The 20,221-nt window shown below is 43.8% G+C and overlaps 1 protein-coding gene across 6 annotated transcripts in view; it reads right to left on the minus strand.

The window, feature by feature from the left end:
* The window catches only part of MUS81 (MUS81 structure-specific endonuclease subunit), a 62,354-nt gene that overhangs the window by 23,022 nt on the left and 19,111 nt on the right, over positions 1-20,221 (minus strand). For 4 of the 6 annotated variants that reach the window (XM_075281562.1, XM_075281557.1, XM_075281560.1 and 1 more), the window contains exon 3: positions 7,579-7,758. In XM_075281562.1, the coding sequence (XP_075137663.1) occupies positions 7,579-7,713 (135 nt within the window). In that variant the 5' untranslated portion in view covers positions 7,714-7,758. Of the gene's footprint in view, positions 1-7,578; positions 7,759-7,860; positions 7,949-13,228; positions 13,276-20,221 lie in introns of those variants that run through there. The other 2 variants (XM_075281561.1, XM_075281558.1) reach the window with 2 other exon arrangements.

A 20,221-nucleotide genomic window follows, 5' to 3' on the forward strand; every position in this document is an offset into this window, starting at 1 on the left:
TTTTTTGTGCTTCCTTTGGCCACAGAATATTTTTTAGGGACGTTCCACTTTAGGCTGGTGCCCCATGAGGCGTAAACACTGCAGTTTGGCCCGCCACAAAAACCGCACCGTTTTACAGTCACTGCAAAGTGGATAGGATTTTAGTGACAAGCGCTGCAGGAAAAACCACAATGCGTTTCCGCTTTTTTTTCGCTGTGACCTGCTACATGGGGCCTTAGCCTTAAATAGCCAAACTAGCTATGGAAAGTGTCTAGAAACATTTTTAGGTCAAAAATAGCAACCGTGGTGATAGCAAAGCCACACGCAAAACAAAGCTTGTGTTCAGACTAAGAATTTCTGATTGATAAGACCGCGATATAAGGCCACAGTCTCAGTTTACACACAGGGTGCGGCCCATTGGCACTTTTATGCCATAATTACTGCAAAATTGTGACAAAATGCCAACAATGAAACTGCAATGTGACCGCACCGTCTAAACAGAGTCTGAGGTCACTTTCACACAGTCAATAGGCCGGATAGGAATTACTCACGTGTCAGGTTTTTTGTGGACTTGCGTTCACCATGGACACTACGCAGATCCATTTCATTTAAGCCTTAAGTACTATCATGGCGTCTATCATACACATATCATGATGATAGACACCCTGATAGTACTTAAGGGTTAATGATCCCGTACAGACATTTTTTCCCCCAAATACCGTGGCTCCACAGAAAAAGAAATGAAGACTTGCTTTATTGTGGCCCATTTAGCAGAATAATCACCCCCATTATAGTCTAGGGGTCTATGAAATCACAGACTATACAGTATAGGACTGATGTCCTGATGGAAGGGAAATACTCCTAGTATCATAGAGGGCTATGAAATACTTATGGGATTTTCCAGACTGTTATTGGTAGAGTCCAGGAGGCTTTGGGCCACGTCTACACTGCACATTCTAACTACTGAAGCCCACAGGATTGTATACAACTCATTGCGGCAGATTTATCACAGTGGCTGCTGCAGGATTTATCACAGTGGCTAATGCAGCATGACAAGTCTGACATCTCTGCAGGCTGAAGCCAAAAATCAGACGAGGCCTCATAAAATGGGGAATGTTTAACCCATCAAGGACCAAGCCCATGTTCACAGTACGACCACAATATTTAGTTTTTATTCTGACCATGTTGCTATTTGAGGCATTGTATTATATATGGTGTATCCAATATAGCTATAGCCACATTCAGTCTCTGGGCGGCCGCTGCTTTCTCTTAACCGACTATGCAGTAACTGCAGCTAAGGCCCCAGGTTGCACAAAAACTTCATGCAGGTTTTTTTTTTTGCCAAACCCAGGAATCGCAAGAAATGGAGAAAATAAAGGAAGTTCTTATAGTTGTCCTTTTTTCCTGCAACATGGGGCTTTGCAGGTTTAATAAGCAGAAAATTTTTGGGAAAAACGTGTGGTCCAACCACAACATGTGCATACAGCCCAAGTATACTGGAGAAGTCACATACACGAGACATTTACCTGTTGTAAGGCTTCTTCCCATTGTATGCGTCGTAAGGCTCTGTCTCCACATGTTGGGGCTGAAACTACAATTTAGTGATTTTCACACTTAAAAATGGCAGATGAATAGAAACTGGTGGTGCAGCACTGCAGGTATTAGTTGTAACATGGTGCAGCCACTAGAAGTCAGCACTATTCAGCATTTTTCATTCTTTAACTCTGACCTGGAATGAAGACACTTTCAGTGTGAAAATACCAGGAGCCAAGTAATCCTAATGCATTTCTCAGATGTTCCCACTAATTCCCTTATTGCTATAGCCTGTGTTCAATTGGCTGAACAGTCCCCTGACAAATGAGGGTTGGTTCACACTAGCGTATGTATTCCGTCCGCATGAAGACCACCCAGATGGAATACAATCACAATTGCAAGCGCTGTGCTGTCAAAGTGCAAGGACTCTACAGACTATAGTGGGGTCTGTGTGCTTGCATGATCACTAGTATAATGCACGCAATGCTAATGCGCTATAAACTAACGACACTCCTATTATAGGCTACAGACACAGTACGCCAGACAAGCCCACAAGACTTCAATAGGCTCCTGGCTGTCATGGAAATGGATCGCCGCCCCCAGATCTCATTCCAGGGGCCAGCGAACCACCCCAAAATGGTGACACCTATGCTGGGGTTTTTTTTATTGCAGGTTTTACTGCTTTTTCTCAACCAAAGCTGGGAGTGGATTTAATAGAAGGGAGATGTAGAAATTGATCCTCTATATTTCCCTTTCCCTTTTGAGGCCACTTTTGCCTTTGGCTCAAAAATTGCAATAAAATCTGTAAGATAAAAAAAACACAGCCGTTCTCAGCCTGAAGTGAATGCGTTGTCAAAAAAAAAAAAAAAAAATTCACTTACTGTTTAACTTTTTAGGTTAAATATATATCTTTCTGTGTGAATTGCGCTTTGAGTCCGCTGTGATAAAATTACATTAGAAATATTGGTTGAGGATATTATATCAGTGTTTGTAAGCCAAACCTAGGAGTGAAGCAAAAACCCCTTTGCTTCACGGCTTATCTCTGCTTATGCTCCACTCCTAGTTGTTGTAAAGTAAACATTTGGTTACTGATACCTGAGTTTTTCACACTAGGGTGCGGCATAAAGGGAATGAGCTGCACCAAAGCATTACAAGTGGACGGATTTTCACAAAGCGACCAGGGTTAGGCAGTGTGTGCTCGAGTCCGAAATCTATTCGTTGCTGCAGATCCATGACAATGCGTGGGGCTTTGTTTCTGTTGCCCATTTCTTTCGCACACAGCAAACTATTACCCTGTAGTCACGTGAAAACTCAATCTTACTGTAACATTACTGACAGTGAGGGAAAAGACTTCTCAGGGGCTTTGGGGGGAATTTATCAACTCATCTATGCCAGTTTTCTGCTGCAGATAGGTGTAAATTTTGGTGCATGCTGTTTTTTTTTTTTGCGCAAAAGTTGTACTGCACCCCCTTCGTCACTTTCTGTGACAGTGGGCAGAGCAGGGCAGGCCATAGGTGCATCCGTTCAGCGTTTATTAGAACTCAACCCAAAAAACTGGTGTGAGTTAGGCCGGGACCCCATCTTGGGTATATGAAGCAGTTGGGCCGCAGTGCTTTACAAACCCTGCAAATAAGTACACAACAGCTCAATATACACTGATGGCATTCTGTCCACCAGGATATCCGGCAAAACTGTGCGGTCAGTGACAAAGAGCATGGTGAATGGACACTATTTCAGACACCTGTTCTTTCATGACTGTAGCTTCCCGGTATTGAAGTTAGGCACGTGACCCCGGGGTACTGTCTAATATCAAGTGAGAAAATTTTGCACGGATCACTTTAGTGTGAATCCATGATGGAATGGAAAAACGTCGAGCAGTCAGAGCAACTTTTAGGTCAGCACCCCGCGTAGTGTAAATGCCATGATTTTACTGCAGTTTTATAGTAACTGCAAAGTAGATGGAAGTCTGGATAATTCCATTCACACATTGCAGAAAAATATCTGCAGAGGACATGCGCCAATTTCAAAAACTGTTGCGTTTTTATAAATCACAGCATGTCAATTATACGTATGGAAATGCTAAGTGTACTCGAATATAAGCCGAATTTTTCAGCACAGTTTTTGGCTTATACTTGAGTCAGCAAAAAAAAAAAATATTTTTTTTAATTTATTTATTTTTTAGGAGGGGGGGCCCCCCAGCCGCAATATCAGCGTATAGAATCTCCCATAAAATAGTGGGGGGTGGGTGGGGGGTGAAGAAGCTTTAAAAAAAATAAAATAAAAGTTCTTAATCCCTCCTTTTCCTAGAATACATATAAAAGTAGAAAATGACTGTGAAACACAAACACATTAGGTATCCCTGTGTCTGACAGTGCCCGGCCTACTGAATATAGGTTATCTGCAGTGCTCCTGTTCCGTCGGGAAGGGGTTAATAGGAGCACTGCAGATCCCCTATAGTCAGCCAGGCTGAATTCCAAGTGAGCGGAAAACCCACAGTCCTCAAGCTCAGGGGAAGGGGCAGACAGACAACCAAAACACCCCCTCCCCTTCCCAGCATCTACTGCACCCAAAAACTCCGACCATTTGAATTTTTGAAATTTTCCAGTAGCTGCTGCATTCTCCACTCCCCTCCCCCCTCGGCTTATACTCAAGTCAATAAGTTTTCCCAGTTTTTTGTGGTAAAATTAGGGGCCTCGGCTTATATTCGGGTCAGCTTATACTCGAGTATATATGGTAACTGAAAACTCTGCGGATTTTCTATGAAAAGCGCTGCGGGGAAAAACTGTGATTCATTTCCACCGCAGTTTTTCTTGGGCTTGCGCTTTTTGGCAGCAGCCCACCACTTGGGGCCTTAGCCTTACTGAGCTATGGTCATAGGTGCTAGACTAGCCTGGCCAGCATCTCAAAAACTGACAATCTTGTTAGATTTTCTCTTGCAATGTTATGGAGGGTTTACAGAGGTTTGGTCAATGATAAACATCCACTGAAAAGGGATCCTGCGGGTGTAAACAACTCATTGATGGAAAGGGTCAGGGGAGAATATTCAGGATTGAACAGGTGGTGCACAGTCAAGAAAACTGCAGCCAAATACAAAGCAGATGCTCCTACTAAGCACAACTCATCATTCCTTAGACTGGTTGTCTACTGTTATAGCCCATCTGTACTGAGCGCCACTGCTGAGAGGGTGCATTCACACAAAGTAACGTGCCGTGTGACCTGGCACATATAACCGTGTGAGATTTTGCGGACCGTATACACTCCCATTGATTTCAATGGGAGCGTGGATAGTAAACACCGCGCTATTTTGCGGCCGTGATTTTGCGGACGCAAAATAACGCGGCGTTTACGATCCACGCTCCCATTGAAATCAATGGGAGCGAATACGGCCTGCAAAATCTCACACGGCGTATACGTGCCAGGTCACGCGGCACATTACTTACGTGTGAATGCAACCTTTGTATGTTCACACAGAGGAATTCGCCATGGATTTGGAGGTGGTTTCTGCCCCCCAAATCCAGGGCAGATTCCATCCAGAATCTGCCTCGGTATAATGGCTATATACACTCACCGGCCACTTTATTAGGTACACCATGCTAGTAACGGGTTGGACCTCCTTTTGCCTTCAGAACTGCCTCAATTCTTCGTGGCATAGATTCAACAAGGTGCTGGAAGCATTCCTCAGAGATTTTGGTCCATATTGACATGATGGCATCACACAGTTGCCGCAGATTTGTCGGCTGCACATCCATGATGCGAATCTCCCGTTCCACCACATCCCAAAGATGCTCTATTGGATTGAGATCTGGTGACTGTGGAGGCCATTGGAGTACAGTGAACTCATTGTCATGTTCAAGAAACCAGTCTGAGATGATTCCAGCTTTATGACATGGCGCATTATCCTGCTGAACGTAGCCATCAGATGTTGGGTACATTGTGGTCATAAAGGGATGGACATGGTCAGCAACAATACTCAGGTAGGCTTTGGCGTTGCAACGATGCTCAATTGGTACCAAGGGGCCCAAAGAGTGCCAAGAAAATATTCCCCACACCATGACACCACCACCACCAGCCTGAACCGTTGATACAAGGCAGGATGGATCCATGCTTTCATGTTGTTGACGCCAAATTCTGACCCTACCATCCGAATGTCGCAGCAGAAATCGAGACTCATCAGACCAGGCAACGTTTTTCCAATCTTCAATTGTCCAATTTCGATGAGCTTGTGCAAATTGTAGCCTCAGTTTCCTGTTCTTAGCTGAAAGGAGTGGCACCCGGTGTGGTCTTCTGCTGCTGTAGCCCATCTGCCTCAAAGTTTGACGTACTGTACGTTCAGAGATGCTCTTCTGGCTACCTTGGTTGTAACGGGTGGCTATTTGAGTCACTGTTGCCTTTCTATCAGCTCGAACCAGTCTGGCCATTCTCCTCTGACCTCTGGCATCAACAACGCATTTCCGCCCACAAAACTGCCACTCACTGGATGTTTTTTCTTTTTCGGACCATTCTCTGTAAACCCTAGAGATGGTTGTGCGTGAAAATCCCAGTAGATCAGCAGTTTCTGAAATACTCAGACCAGCCCTTCTGGCACCAACAACCATGCCACGTTCAAAGGCACTCAAATCACCTTTCTTCCCCATACTGATGCTCGGTTTGAACTGCAGGAGATTGTCTTGATCATGTCTACATGCCTAAATGCACTGAGTTGCCGCCATGTGATTGGCTGATTAGAAATTAAGTGTTAACGAGCAGTTGGACAGGTGTACCTAATAAAGTGGCCGGTGAGTGTAATTGGTATCTATCAATAGAACCTAGGGAATTACTAGCAGGGAAATACCGTCAGTGTATGTAAAACACTATAAACACTAAAACAGAAATTTACTTTAACCACTTCCGGACCGCCCATAGAGTATATACGTCCAGGAAGTGGTTGCCTAGTTCTGACAGGACGTACCGGTACGTCCAGTCAGAACACAGTAGCTGCACGGAGATCGTGCAGCTGCTGAAGCTGGGAGCCGGCTGTAACTTCAGCCAGAGCTCCCAGAGAGATGGCAGGGAAGGTGTATTCCCTTCCCTGCCATCTCAATCGCTGTGTATACAGTGCTCAATGAGCGCTGTATACATGGCTATCGGCGCCGCCATGATGCGGCTGCCCTATGACCCGGCGGTCACGTGATCCGCCGGGCTCAGTGTCTTACAAGAGCTGCTGGGTCCTACAAGACCCAGATCAGCTCTGTATACTGTATATACAGCGTGCAGGAGGCTATATTCCTCCTGCAACTAAGGCTAAATGTACCAGCCTCAGTTAAAGGAGAAATCAGGCTCTGTAACAAAAAAAAGTGATCAGACGTCCCCAAAGGTCTCTTATCACGTTATGAGGACACAATCTGAAAAAAATATAAATATATAATAAAGTTTTTAAAAAAATGTAAATAAAATAATAATAAAAAAATAATACGCTAATAAAGCGCCGTTATTAAAGGTTATAGCCCCTCCCCCGACAACACCATACAAAATAAAAATTACCGTAACGGAGAGGAAAAACTATTTTATAAAGTTTTTCAGTGACACTTTTGTGTTATTAAATAAAAAATAATAATAAATTGAAAACCAGACACAATTTCCTTCCTATTATGTTTATATTTTCCCGGATATAAAAAAAATTAAAACACATTCGAAAACAAAAACATAAAAATACAGCCCTATGTGTTCCCGAAAAAAAGACGCAAAAATTAGTTGACTGAGACATACGGGAAAAATGTTACAGCCGCACATACAAAATAAACCTAAAATGTGTCTGGTCCTGGACCACAAATTGGCCCAGTACTGAAGTGGTTAAATAGTTGTTCTTGATAATTTGACATTGCTGCAGTACTATTCATAGACAATATGTCTGTTGTCATATCCTATATTACAGATTGTTCTGCACTGCACTGCAGAGTAAAAAAAAACGAGGGCTGAGAATGTTTTTTAACCCATAATTGTTGCAATGCAATGATAAAAAAAAATGCCCCTAAAGATATATTTAACCCCTAATTCTCATACACTACCCCTGACGCACAACAGTCTCACCTTTTGGTACACAAATTGTGTTTTCAGCCCTTTTTCGGCAGCAGAATCCCTCCACTCTGTCAGCCATTTCAGAAATAAAGGATTTGGGCAGGAAGGCAGGGGACGCTTACGTCCAAATGTCACCGGACCAGGCATCTTCTAGTTTCTAGTTCTGGTTGGACGGCAGGGCGACCATATTTTCTGTGAAGAATTAGATATAAACAATGTTGGTCACTGCACTTATACTTGTATAAACAGTCACCGTAAAAACCGCAGAGACAGATAGAGAATAAGAAGAGTTACCGGATATACTCGAGTATAAGCCGACTATTCCAGCACTGTGTTTATGCTGAACAAGCCCCCCTCAGTTCCTACTGGAGTCAGGGTCCACAGAGCACGGAAACTTAAAGGACCTGCATAAATTAAACAAAGGGGGAGGTCCTTTAGGGCTACTGCTCTGTAATTGGCTTGTCATAAGGTCACGTGATTGTGATGTCATCATAGGTCCTGTAGAAACTAGAATGTAACATCTGCAAACAAGTCAGTGGCCAGGATACATTGTGTCTTATAGAAGACTAGAGGACAGCTCATGACCTCTGACATGGGAACAGGAAAAGAAGACAAAACCACTTGGCATTGCTGGAATAGAACCTGAAGACTATTATGTCAGGCTCCTCATGGCTAGCTTCCTGTAATGCTCCATGCGCGCGCTGTCAGTGTCCTTGCCGGGTTTGTCACAGTTAAAATGCTGCCTGGTTATATTCTATGGCCCCCTATACATGACTGTATATTATCACGTGTAAAGGGCTGTGAACCCAATGGTAATAAACAACAGATACGCTGCTGTCCGGTTTTTTATTCAGGACACAAAACCATAGTGGTTTGTCCAAGAAAAAGGACAGCAACGGATCCATTTTTTTTTTTTTTTTACATTGATGTCTATGGAAACAGCTAGCCATCCATTTGTGTCCGTTTTTTTTAATCCGTTTTTTGCATCTGTAAAGCGGATGTAAAAAAACGTGATCTGAACAGACCCTTATTTAGTACAGTTGCAGTAATTTGGGTAATCCATTTGCACCTTCGCTGTTGCTCTGATTGTTCCTTGTCTTGAGGACAATAACTCTTTAGGATTCAGTGTTCCCCTTTCCCAAATCTCAACATATCCTAAATGTAGCAGTCAGGCGCATCTTTCTGTAAAACCGCTACCGCGCTGCCTCTACCCTGCACCTGTCACTGTTGCCTATTCACATTAAAATACAAGTCAGACACTACATAGAATGGCCTCATACTAGTGACCCCCATTGTGACACCTCCCTGCCCCCGCACTGACTAGTTGTAGGGGGTACATGTCTGTGTCCAGGGTACGGGGCATGTAAGAGGGCTGATGGGGGGCTGTGATTTCTTTTATACCATTCTAGCCACTTTTTCGAAGACACAAATGATCAGATTGGACAGCCCCTCTAAAACCCAGAATCCCCTCCCCCAGAAGACACGTATGAGGGAGCGCACAGACACCTCTCACCATGACTTCCTCTTATTACTGTACTAGCCTCTGCCCGCGACTTCGTCTGCGGGATGTTGGAGTGGATGATCCGCCTATATTTAGCAAATTGCTGCCGGCGATGGTTTGCCTGCTCCGGCGTTTTGGCATTTCTTAAGCTGTCCTGCTGCTGAACTTGTTCCTCACGCCGTGCCTGTGATTGTTTCGGAATCTCAGCAGCTTGCTGCAACACCATATAATGCATGTGTTGCTGGCGTCGATGATCCCCCTGAGCTCCGCTTGAGGAGAAGTCTGTTAACTTCTGGCTTCCTTCATAGTTCTCCTTTGCGACAAATTAGATTTTCTTTTTCCAGGCATTTTTAAAATTGACAAACTGCCAATTTGAATTAAAGGTGTTTGTCCATGTGGGTTTGTCTGCACTGCCTGGAGCAGATCAGAAAATATGCAAATTTAGTACACAAACCACTGAGGGTTAGCGTGTGTTTACACAGAGAGCTAACAGACCTGGGACCTGAGATAAGGCTGCTGCAGGAGCAGTGTAATATAGTATATGAACATAAATTCATAACAGTCGCCAACCCATGTCATTTACCGGGATAAAAAGTAGCCTATGTTTTAATCAAGGTTACAATCTATCTATGTGCCGAATTTCATTCAAATCCGTTTAGCCGATTTTGTGTGATTGACTAACAAACATCCAAACACACAAACATCCAAACTTTCACATCCTATCCTAGTAATCCTATCCTACTAATATTATAAACTAATTTTAGCATAAAACATAACCTTTAAGGGTGCATTCACACTGCGTAAACGCTAGCTTATTTTGTAGAGTAAAATTACACTTGTAAATTTTGCTATCCCATTGACTTCAATGATATTTTTTTACAAGTGTAAAAATACGCCTGTAAAAAATACACCTGTAAAAAATACGCCTGTAAAATGCCATTGAAGTCAATGGGATAGCAAAATTTACAAGTGTAATTTTACTCTACAAAATAAGCTAGCGTTTACTCAGTGTGAATGCACCCTTATATGGTCAGCTAAAAACAGTGGACAATGTAGCTAGGGCTAAAAACAAAACAAATACACAAATGAGGACAATATAAGAGTGTATCTTTCCTCCTATGTCCCTACTGTTAATCACCAAAAGTGTAATAAGATAGTTTGAGCTTCAGGGAAAAATGACCCCAACTTTGCAGGTACTAGTTAGAGCTGGTCAATACGCCCCCAACAACAGTATAACCTGACTAATATCGTTGGTTTATAGGGTGGTTTCCTCTTTCCCCCGCTTCAGATATCACTTAAACTGCCCTAGAGCGTCCGCTCATATACACAGCTTACTGACACCTAAGCACACTGAATAAATCCCTGCCTGTTCAAATCTTTGACAGGACATCTAGGTTCTCACTTTGTGTGCATCTCAAATAACTACTCTCATATTATCCTACTAATATTATCCTACTAATATTATCCTACTAATATTATAAATGTGAAAGTTTGGATGTTTGTGTGTTTGTTCCTCAATCACACAGAAACGGCTAAACAGATTTGAATTAAATTCGGCACATAGATAGATTGTAACCTCGATTAACACATAGGCTACTTTTTATCCTGGAAAATTACATGGCTTCACGACGGTTATGAATTTATGGTTACATACTATATTACACTATTCTTGTCTCAGCTTCTGAGAAAGCCAGGGTTGTTATCTCTCTGTGTAAACACTCAGCTAACCCTCAGTGTGTATACAAATTTGCATATTATTTGATCTGCTTCAGGCAGTGCAGACAAACTGACATGGGAAAACACCTTTAATCCAAATTGGCAGTTTGTCAATTTTAAACATGTCGGCAAAAAGAAAATCTAATTTGTCGCAAACACAAGAGTTATGAAGGTAGCCAGAAGTCACAGAGTTCTCCTCAAGTGCACCTGACGGGGATCATCGACGCCAACAACACATGCAGTATATGGGGTTGCAGCGAGCTGCTGAGATGCTGGAACAATTACAGGCACGGTGCGAAGAACAACTTCAGCGCCAGGCCAGCTTGACAGTTGCTGAAACGCCGAAGCATGCCCATCATCAATGCCAACAACACGCTCATTATATGTTGTCGCAGTGAGCAGCTGAGATGCCGCAACAATCACGGGCACAGCGCCAGGAACGAGTTCAGAGATAGGCCAGCTTGACAGCTGTCGAAACGCCGGAGCAGGCAGATCATCAACACCAACAACACCCTCATTATATGGCATCCCAGTGAGCTGCTGAAATGCCGGAACAATCACAGGCACAGCGGGAGAAACAAGATCAGCAGCGGGACAGCTTAAGATCTGCCAAAACGCCGCAGCAGGCAAACCATCGACGGCAGCAATTTGCTGAATAAAGGCGGATCATTCAGGCCAACAACCCGCAGACAAAGTCGCGGGCAGAGGCTAGTTTATAATATTAGTACGATGTCTGTGGTATGGAGGAGAGGAAGCTACAGTAAAGTGAAAGTAAAACACGGGTACATTAACACACAGGCATTTGGGGTTGTTAATTTAGTTACAGTAACTCCATGTGCCTCACATTAATAGCAGTTAACCCCATCATGTCCCTCACATGGGGGTACTAATGAAGGACCTTAATTATGAAGATACCTAATGATTACCTCCATATGTCCCACATATCAGTAACTCTTATGTGAGGCACACAGGGGGTTAATGTGAGGGACATGATGGGGTTAACTGCTATTACTATGAGGCACATGGAGTTACTAAGCTGTAATGCACATGTCCAGACGTTTTATCTGCAATGGTGGATTCCCCCCTCCCCCCCCCCCATACTCAAGTCAATAAGATTCCCAGTTTTCTGTGGTAAAATTAGGGGCCTCGGCTTATATTCGGGTCGGCTTATACTCGAGTATATACGGTATATTGAACTATGAAAGGGCCTTTCCTATGTTACTTGTATACAGGGCCCTGCTCTATATAAACCAGGCAGCATCCTTCCCGGCTGTGAATTAAAGGCATAAGCGGCGCTTGGGGGGACACGTGAATGAATAAGACCCACGGAAGCAAGGGCCACAAAACAGGACAGAAATAGTTCTATATTTTGCAATCTGGACTGTCGGCCCACGCACGGGACCGTGTAATTCAGGGTCGTGTACGGGCCCATAGAAATGATTGAGTCAGTGTGCTATCTGTAAATGCACGGATAGCCACTGATCACGGACACGGTCCTCTGACGCAGCCTGAGATTGGGAAGTGATGGAGGGAGATTTATTATTTCTGTCTGAAAATGAATAGTATAACCCTAGACAGGACAGTCAGGAGATGTACCCAATACTCACAGGATAGGGGATGTAGAGATTGATCGCTGAGGATTCTGTCAATGGAATCCCCACAGATCACAAGAGCGCGGTCCCCGTCCATCATTTGAAAGGTGTGACGGACGGACGTGTGTGCTGCAACACTTCCTTGAAAGTGATAAAAGCAGATAGCCAAGGAAACACTAGATCTCCATTTTCATGTATGTTGGAATATACTACATCCCAGTAGTGGCTATAATCTCTAGCATGTGTATACCGGCACAGGGAGTATATGGCAGTGATCCTATGATATGAGACGGCAGTGATCTCCTTCATTCCTGTCTTATTCCTCAGACAAAATTGGCTCTTTTTCATCCATTTCCTCAGCTCTCCGCTCACATTCCTGACATGGACATGTTGCTGCGTTAAAATAACACATTCTGGAACATTTTTTTTCCATCAGTGTAAAAATAACCCGGCTGCTTTTCTGTGCTGTGAAGCAGTCTATGAAAGGCATTTTGGCAACTCTGCAGGCAAACTGCATCTCTAGGTCTATGGGAAACATGCCACATGCCTTGGCACCCAGATGAGCCAAACAGCCATTAGTCCAGAAATCATCCGAATCTGACATGCAGCACAAATAGGAGGCCCCGCCATGGGGGTCTACATAGACACTTCTGGATATCCTGACACAGCAGGGTCGGAGGCCCTCAGGGATCACCCAGTATATAGGCATGCACGTGATATCCTCAAGATGCCCTGGTCATGTGATCACAGAGACACAGCACACCTATACTCTGCCAATAATATGCCACACTTACATAGGACGGCATATTCTGCTTTATCTAATGGCCAATCTCTAATATATTATTGTACTTACATTAAACTCACATTTCTTTCTATTGACTGTGTACGGTCTTCATTTTAAAGACTGCCAGCTTGTTGGAATTCAATACAATGTACAGCAGGGGGCGCCTTTGAGGTCATAAATGAATCATAGGCTCGGTGCACAGCCTAAGCTCTCCATTCAGCAGAAATGCTGGAAATATCTTGTGGCGTACATACAGCTCCACCTACATAAAAGAGCACAAAGCCGTGTCCTACGAGTCCTCCCTCAACTCTAAAAGAAAATACAGCACATTCACCTTTGCTATAGAGAAAGCCACTGTGTCCAGTGTATAGTGGGATGTACGATTTTATAGCAGGACTCTATAGGTGACGTATAATGTGCTATGCCTATACAGTGGCTGCAGCCTTCAATCTGAAGCATCTGTATATGTGGTTGGGAATGTTGGGGGGATGTCAGACTTTAATGCGCCCATCCTCAGAGGAGATAAAGCACTGACAGAGGGGCCTGGTATATACTTCATTCCATCACCTCATTGGTAAAACTTGCCTGATCGGCTCTGCCAAGTATGCATGTGTGTAGTGGAGTCATGAAGCCGCCTGACAGCTATCTATATGGCCGCCCCAGCTGCTAGTACACGTTCTTTACTGTAATGATGGTTACACTGCAAAAGTAATAATGACAGAAGATAAAACATGAGAACACGACAATTATATTCTGATAGGATGGCATCAGATTTGCCCGGATTGATCTGACCCGGGAGATGTCAGTTTTCAGACTACACTACATAACATTATTAAGGGAGTTACAAATATTGATGACCCCATTAATTCCAGATCGGTGAGGGTCTGACACCCAACACTCCCACCGTTCAATTTTTCTCCGCAGCTGATATACAGAGAATGGAGCAGGAAGCAGACAGCTCTGATATCTGCAGTACTTGGTCTGGCCACTACTTAGATAACAGCGCTGTCTGCTTATAGCTCCATTCTCTCCAAAACAGCTGATCAGTGGGGTCTAACACCCTCATATTGGTGATCTACCTATCCTAAACCCTTTTAGCTACTTTCCCATCTGAGCTGGTATTCCTATTTTTCTGTTCTATTAGAGAAACTAAAGTAACAGGACGCATCATATAATGGACACCAATGGCGCCCCTATTTACTATAATGGGCTTTGTTTCCACCATGGTCTGTTATGTTACTGATCAGCATGTTGTATTATTTTGTCCAGTAATATAATATAATATTATGTGCAGATGCGATCAAGGTCTAACCGGTAATAAAACAGCCTTTATGTTGATGGGTCATAACTAGAGATGAGCGAACACTGTTCGGATCAGCCGTTCCGAACAGCACGCTCCCATAGAAATGAATGGAAGCACCTGGCACGGCGACCGGCCCCCGGCAAAGTGTACGTGCCAGGTGCTTCCATTCATTTCTATGGGAGCGTGCTGTTTGGATCGGCTGATCCGAACAGTGTTCGCTCATCTCTAGTCATAACATAACAAAAATGGTCAACGTTACTAAAATTCCAAGAGGGACATGTGGCAAGTTTTAATCTACGTTTTACTGAAAACAAAGCCAACAGCAGCTCCATAAATGACATCATGGAAAGGTGGAAGCGCCAGACATGGCAATTCTCGGAAGCTATGCAGGGTGACAGTGATCAAAGTACAAGGCGTGTGACAAGTGACAAGAAAGCCATACATGGTGCTGTTACCATGTGCTGAGCATTGTACGTCATCTAACCCCATTGGTCTTCATTTAATGACGTTATTTACTCCAATCACATTGGTGAAATCTGCGCCAAATGTGTTATCTGACATATTCTGTACTATCTGGCAGGCAAAACATCTTATACGCCTGTTATGACTTAACATAGATTTCTGCCTAAATTCTGTATGGTTCAGGTCACTCCACTTTTATAAGTAAACATAAAAAACATTCCAAATCATGTGGTTTTGGTTGCGGATTTCTCACAGATTTCATCGTAATCTCTGCAGCCTCACAGGTAGCTGCAGAGGAATCGATGACGTCACTTTACATAGGTTACCATTTTTTTTCTTTACCAGCAACTCCTAAGGCCATGGACTGATCCCGGGTTTCGGGTTTCCGTTCAGAGAGTTCGCTTGGGGACCCCCCGAACGGAAACAAATACACGTTACAAAGTGGTTACCTAAGAAAGCACACAGACTCCATAGACTATAATGAGGTCCACATGGTTTCCGTACAAAACAGGCGGAAAGAAAAGTACTGCAAGCGGCAATTTTCTCTCTGTATTTTTTGAGCGGAAACCACACAGTCTTCATTATAGTCTATGGGGTCCGCGGGTTTCCTGAAGGGAACTGCTTTTTAATGCGTATAGGTTTCCGTTCACGGGGGTCCCCCCCAAGCAGACTCCCCAACCAGAAACCCAAACGCTGATGTGAACCGGGTCTCAGCGGTCATGTGAGTTGCTGGACTTCCGGCAGCAATGAGGCACAGGCACCAGCTTGAATGGACCCCTGCTGCATTCAAAGAAGTTCTGCTGATGGGTGACTATCTCAATTTGTATTTATATACCTCCCCCGGCCACACTTAGGGTTGCTCCAATTCCTTGACGACCCCTTTAAATAAGAATCTCCTCTATAACTGTTTCACTTACTTATACACACAGTATATATACAAAGTAGGATTGAATTGCACTGATGTAAATAAAGTACTTTGGTTGTGAAAGAAGTTCCTACTTAGCTCCAGCATCACACTAAGCGTGTTTTTCTCCAGTTTACTTTTCTCCCTCCCCTTTCCATAAAACTGTAAATTTTGAGTTTTAGAACCTGAAATCCGTTTCCAGACAGTTGAAATAGTGGAAATTTTTTGAGTCAAAAAGAGTTTAGCAGTGGGAGAGGGGAACATCCTGATAAGGAGAGAAAGGAGCATTTTTCTCTGATATGGTATATTGCAAAGTTTCTTAAAATCGCCCGTACTATTCTGTTATGCAAAGCTTTTTGAAGCAACAGAGCCTGTTTCAGAAGCCTGAAACTTTTAGTCACCGGATTGAACAAAAAGTGAGAATTTATCACGAATGACGTTTAATACTCCATTGTTGATGTCTTGTCTACTGGATTGAGACTCAGGCTCCGTTCCCATGGAGTAACGTGCCGTTCATTCTGACACGTAAACACGTGTCAGAGTGAGCATTGTAAAACAAAATCCTATTGACTTCAATGGGTGCCGTCTTACGCGCGCTACACATTGAAATCAATGGGTTAAAAAGCCTCTCATTGATTTCAAGGTGTAGCGCGCGTAAGACAGCACCCATTGAAGTCAATGGGATTCTGTTTTACAGCGCTCACTCTGACACGTTTACGTGTCAGAATGAGCGGCGTGTTACTCCGTGGGAACGGTGCCTCACACGTCCTTATATAAAATCTCATCTGTGGACCTCTGTGTGTCAGACACTCAACTCAACAACAGCTAGGAGGTGGCGCAGATCTGAGATATAATTTTGGCCAGATTTTCAAGGCATGTCAGGAAAGGCGACAGGTCAAGTCTTCTTTAAGACAGTAACTTATCTTAGAAGATGGCCCACACTAAATAAGACACTATTTGGCAAAACCTAAATTTGGTTTCCTGTGGATTTCTGTTAGCGCGCGCTAGCTTACAATTGGATCTCTCCATAACACATCGCCGGTGAGCAGACACTGGTTTCTTTCTTTCGAGCTTTGGTCACATGAGATACTTGTAGCCTGCAGCCTTGGCTTTCCCAGCCCACAAAGCAAACAGCCTTCAGATATAAAAATAGTAATGTGGTAGGCAGAGATTATAGCTTTATACTGAGCTGAACAATAACGACAATTACAATTTACGAGAAATGGATTTCATTGTGTAGAAATATCTGGCGACAATCTACATACACATAATATGGTGGCCATCGCTATTAAAAACAAAGTGACCGCTTGTGGTCTGAGACCGAGCCTTGCAGACAGCGGACGATGTCTCTTGTGACGCTGGAATGCTGGAACACGCAGCGACTTGTATACGGCTACATGAGCAGCTCTGGAAGGGGAAAGCGCGACCATTACCATCATATACAGAATGAAACATTTAGACTAGGATGGGCGCTCTCCACTACGGACATGCCGCTGTGTTGTATAGAGGGTGCAAAGATGAGATCAAAAGCGGACCTGTCACCAAGTGCAAGATGATAAATGACATATCAATTTTACGTATATTTGTCCACCGGTTCAAAAGATATGGCTCCTGGTGGGTTACTTGTAAATTAGCTCGTATTCTCCAAGTGGGCGGCAAAATTCTAGTATCGTAGAGACAATAAAAAGTTTTACCCCCTCGGAGAACAAGAGCCAATTCCATTTACCCTTCCAGGGGCCATGTCTTTCTAACCGGCGGAGAACCCCTGAGGTCAGTAGAACTTTTTGGGTTTCTCCCTTTATTATGTTTTGTAATGGTAACATATGTTTGCCATGAATTTGATGCAGATTTTGAAGCGGGATCCTTCTCCTATTCAATGGGAGGCAGTAGCAAATTTATTTCTATTAGCTGATTTTTTTCAGCTCGTGGACAAATATATATATATATATATATATATATATATATATATATATTCAAGTATAAGCCGAATTTATCAGCCCAGTTTTTGAGCTGAAAAAGCCCCCCTCGGCTTATACTGGAGTCAGATTTTTTTTTTTTTTTTTTAAGGAGTGGGTCTATGACCAGCCACAATATCAATGTATAGAATCTCCCATAAAATAGTCCAAAAAAAATAATAATAATAAAAAAAAAAAGTTCTAAATCCCTCCTTTCCCTAGAATACATATAAAAGTAGAAAATTACTGTGAAACGCATTAGGTATCCCTCTGTCTGAAAGTGCCCGGTCTACTGAATATAGGGGATCTGCAGTGCTCCTGTGCCGTCAGGAAGGGGTTAATAGGAGCACTGCAGATCCCCTATATTCAGCCAGGCTGAATTCCAAGTGGGGGAACAAAAAACTCAGTCCTCAAGCTCAGGGAAGGGGCAGACAGACAACCAAAACCCTCCCCTTCCCCAGCAACTACTGCACCCAAAAACTCCAACCATTTTAATTTTTGAAAATTTTCCAGTAGCTGCTGCATTTGCCCCCCTCGGCTTAGGGTACATTCACACGGAGTAAACGCGGCACGCAATGCGCTGCATTTACGGGACGTTTGCGCCGCGTTTTTGACGGTGCATGTTTGCGGTCTCGTTAACGCGGTCGCAAACATGCACCGTCAAAAACGCGGCGCAAACGTCCCGTAAATGCGGCGCATTGCATTACTCCGTGTGAATGCACCCTTATACTCAAGTCAATAAGTTTTCCCAGTTTTTTGTGGTAAAATTAGGGGTCTCGGCTTATATTCGGGTCGGCTTATACTTGAGTATATACGGTAACCATCCTGTTCGTTCTTCAGGTAGATTCTGTCTGAGAAATCCCATTGAAGTCAATGGGAGGCAGAAGATATACCTTTTCCGTCAGCGTGGAATTGGATGCAGAATTGGAACTTGTACCCAACAAAGGATAAAGACAGTGGTGCTATTCAGAAATCGTCAGAGAGAAAAGGACTTCTCTCGCCGTCAGTTTCAGTATAAAACAGTGGAAACCTGGCAAACCAATGGGGTCCGCAGGTAACCGCTCTCCATCATTCGAGTCCCACAGTGGATGCGAATGACAGAGAGAAGGCTAAAGTGTGAACCTAGCCTAAAAGTCAAGTGCAAGAAGTTTGTACCGTGCCCTTTCACCATGGGGTAGTTAGAGTCTCAGGCGCACGTGGTAAACTCGGCAGATTTCCCTGAGCAAGCAGTAAGAGGGGCGCCCGCTCTACTCTATCCACTATCTATTGTGGTAATGTTGCAATTCCAAAATTGCAGAAAAAAATGCAACATTACCAGAATGTAACAAAGCAGACTCAGAGAGTTTTGACATATTACTGTCCGGTTAGGTGTTGGGTTGGGAGGCACAGCAGTGGACGGTGACAAATATGGTGCCGTGAAAGGGGAAGTATGGCATCATTATAGAGAAACACGTATATCCTGTACAATTCTGCTTGCATCATAAGGATTATGGTAATTCATTCATTAATATCCATGTCCAGCGCCAAATATGTCTTTGTATAAGAAAGATAGCTCAGAGTTATAATAGGGCACACAGGAAAGCAGAATCTGGGGCCATATATAACAAGGAAGCATGCCCGGAAAGCAAACATGACAGGAGACACAGGGGAATATATGTCAAAGGAGGCCCTCAATGCAAGAGGGAGGGGGGTCTGCTACAGGGGGATTAGATGCAAGCGACGCTACATCAGATCAATGGGAAAGATAATAGAAGACACAAAGCTGGGTATAAAAGGGTCAGCAAACCTTATATAAGGCTGACATGGGGTACAAGGTGCTCAGTACTAGGACTCTCTCTGGGATATGCAGATACTATTATTCTCCAGGGACCCTCCAGGCATATTCTCCCGCTTCATCTGACATCAGACGTAGAGCCATGTACGCTGGGCGGTAGTTACCCTGGCAACCATATGGCACCCAGCGAGTATTGTGCACAGGTTCCTTCAGACAGAATAGGCCTCATGCACAATGCCTGGCATCATGCGTCTGTATCAGCCGGCGCACCCGCATCTGCTCAGCTCCGACAACAGGGACGCCTCATTACGCAGAATTAATATTTTCACCTCCTGTAATTCATTGATGTGACAAAGAACTGCATTTTACATTGCAAAGTATGAAATTCACACCGTCACATTGCGCCAAAGATGTGCCACGTGTACAGTGCCTAGTACTAACCACAATGGTGAATCTGGGCCACTGAGCAAATAATTGCATGTAATGTTCCCACCTCTAAGGCCCCACATGGCGTCCTGAGGCAAACAAAAGTGCTGTGGTAAAAACCGCCGGCGGCAACGCGTTGTGGTTCTTCCTGCAGCGTTTTGCACAGACAGTTCACAGAACTTTCTGCTTCAATTATATCTATAGGGAAACCACCAACATTTCCGTAGATATACTGGAA

The sequence above is a fragment of the Leptodactylus fuscus genome, chromosome 7 (genome assembly GCF_031893055.1).
Source record: "Leptodactylus fuscus isolate aLepFus1 chromosome 7, aLepFus1.hap2, whole genome shotgun sequence".
NCBI lineage: Eukaryota > Metazoa > Chordata > Amphibia > Anura > Leptodactylidae > Leptodactylus > Leptodactylus fuscus.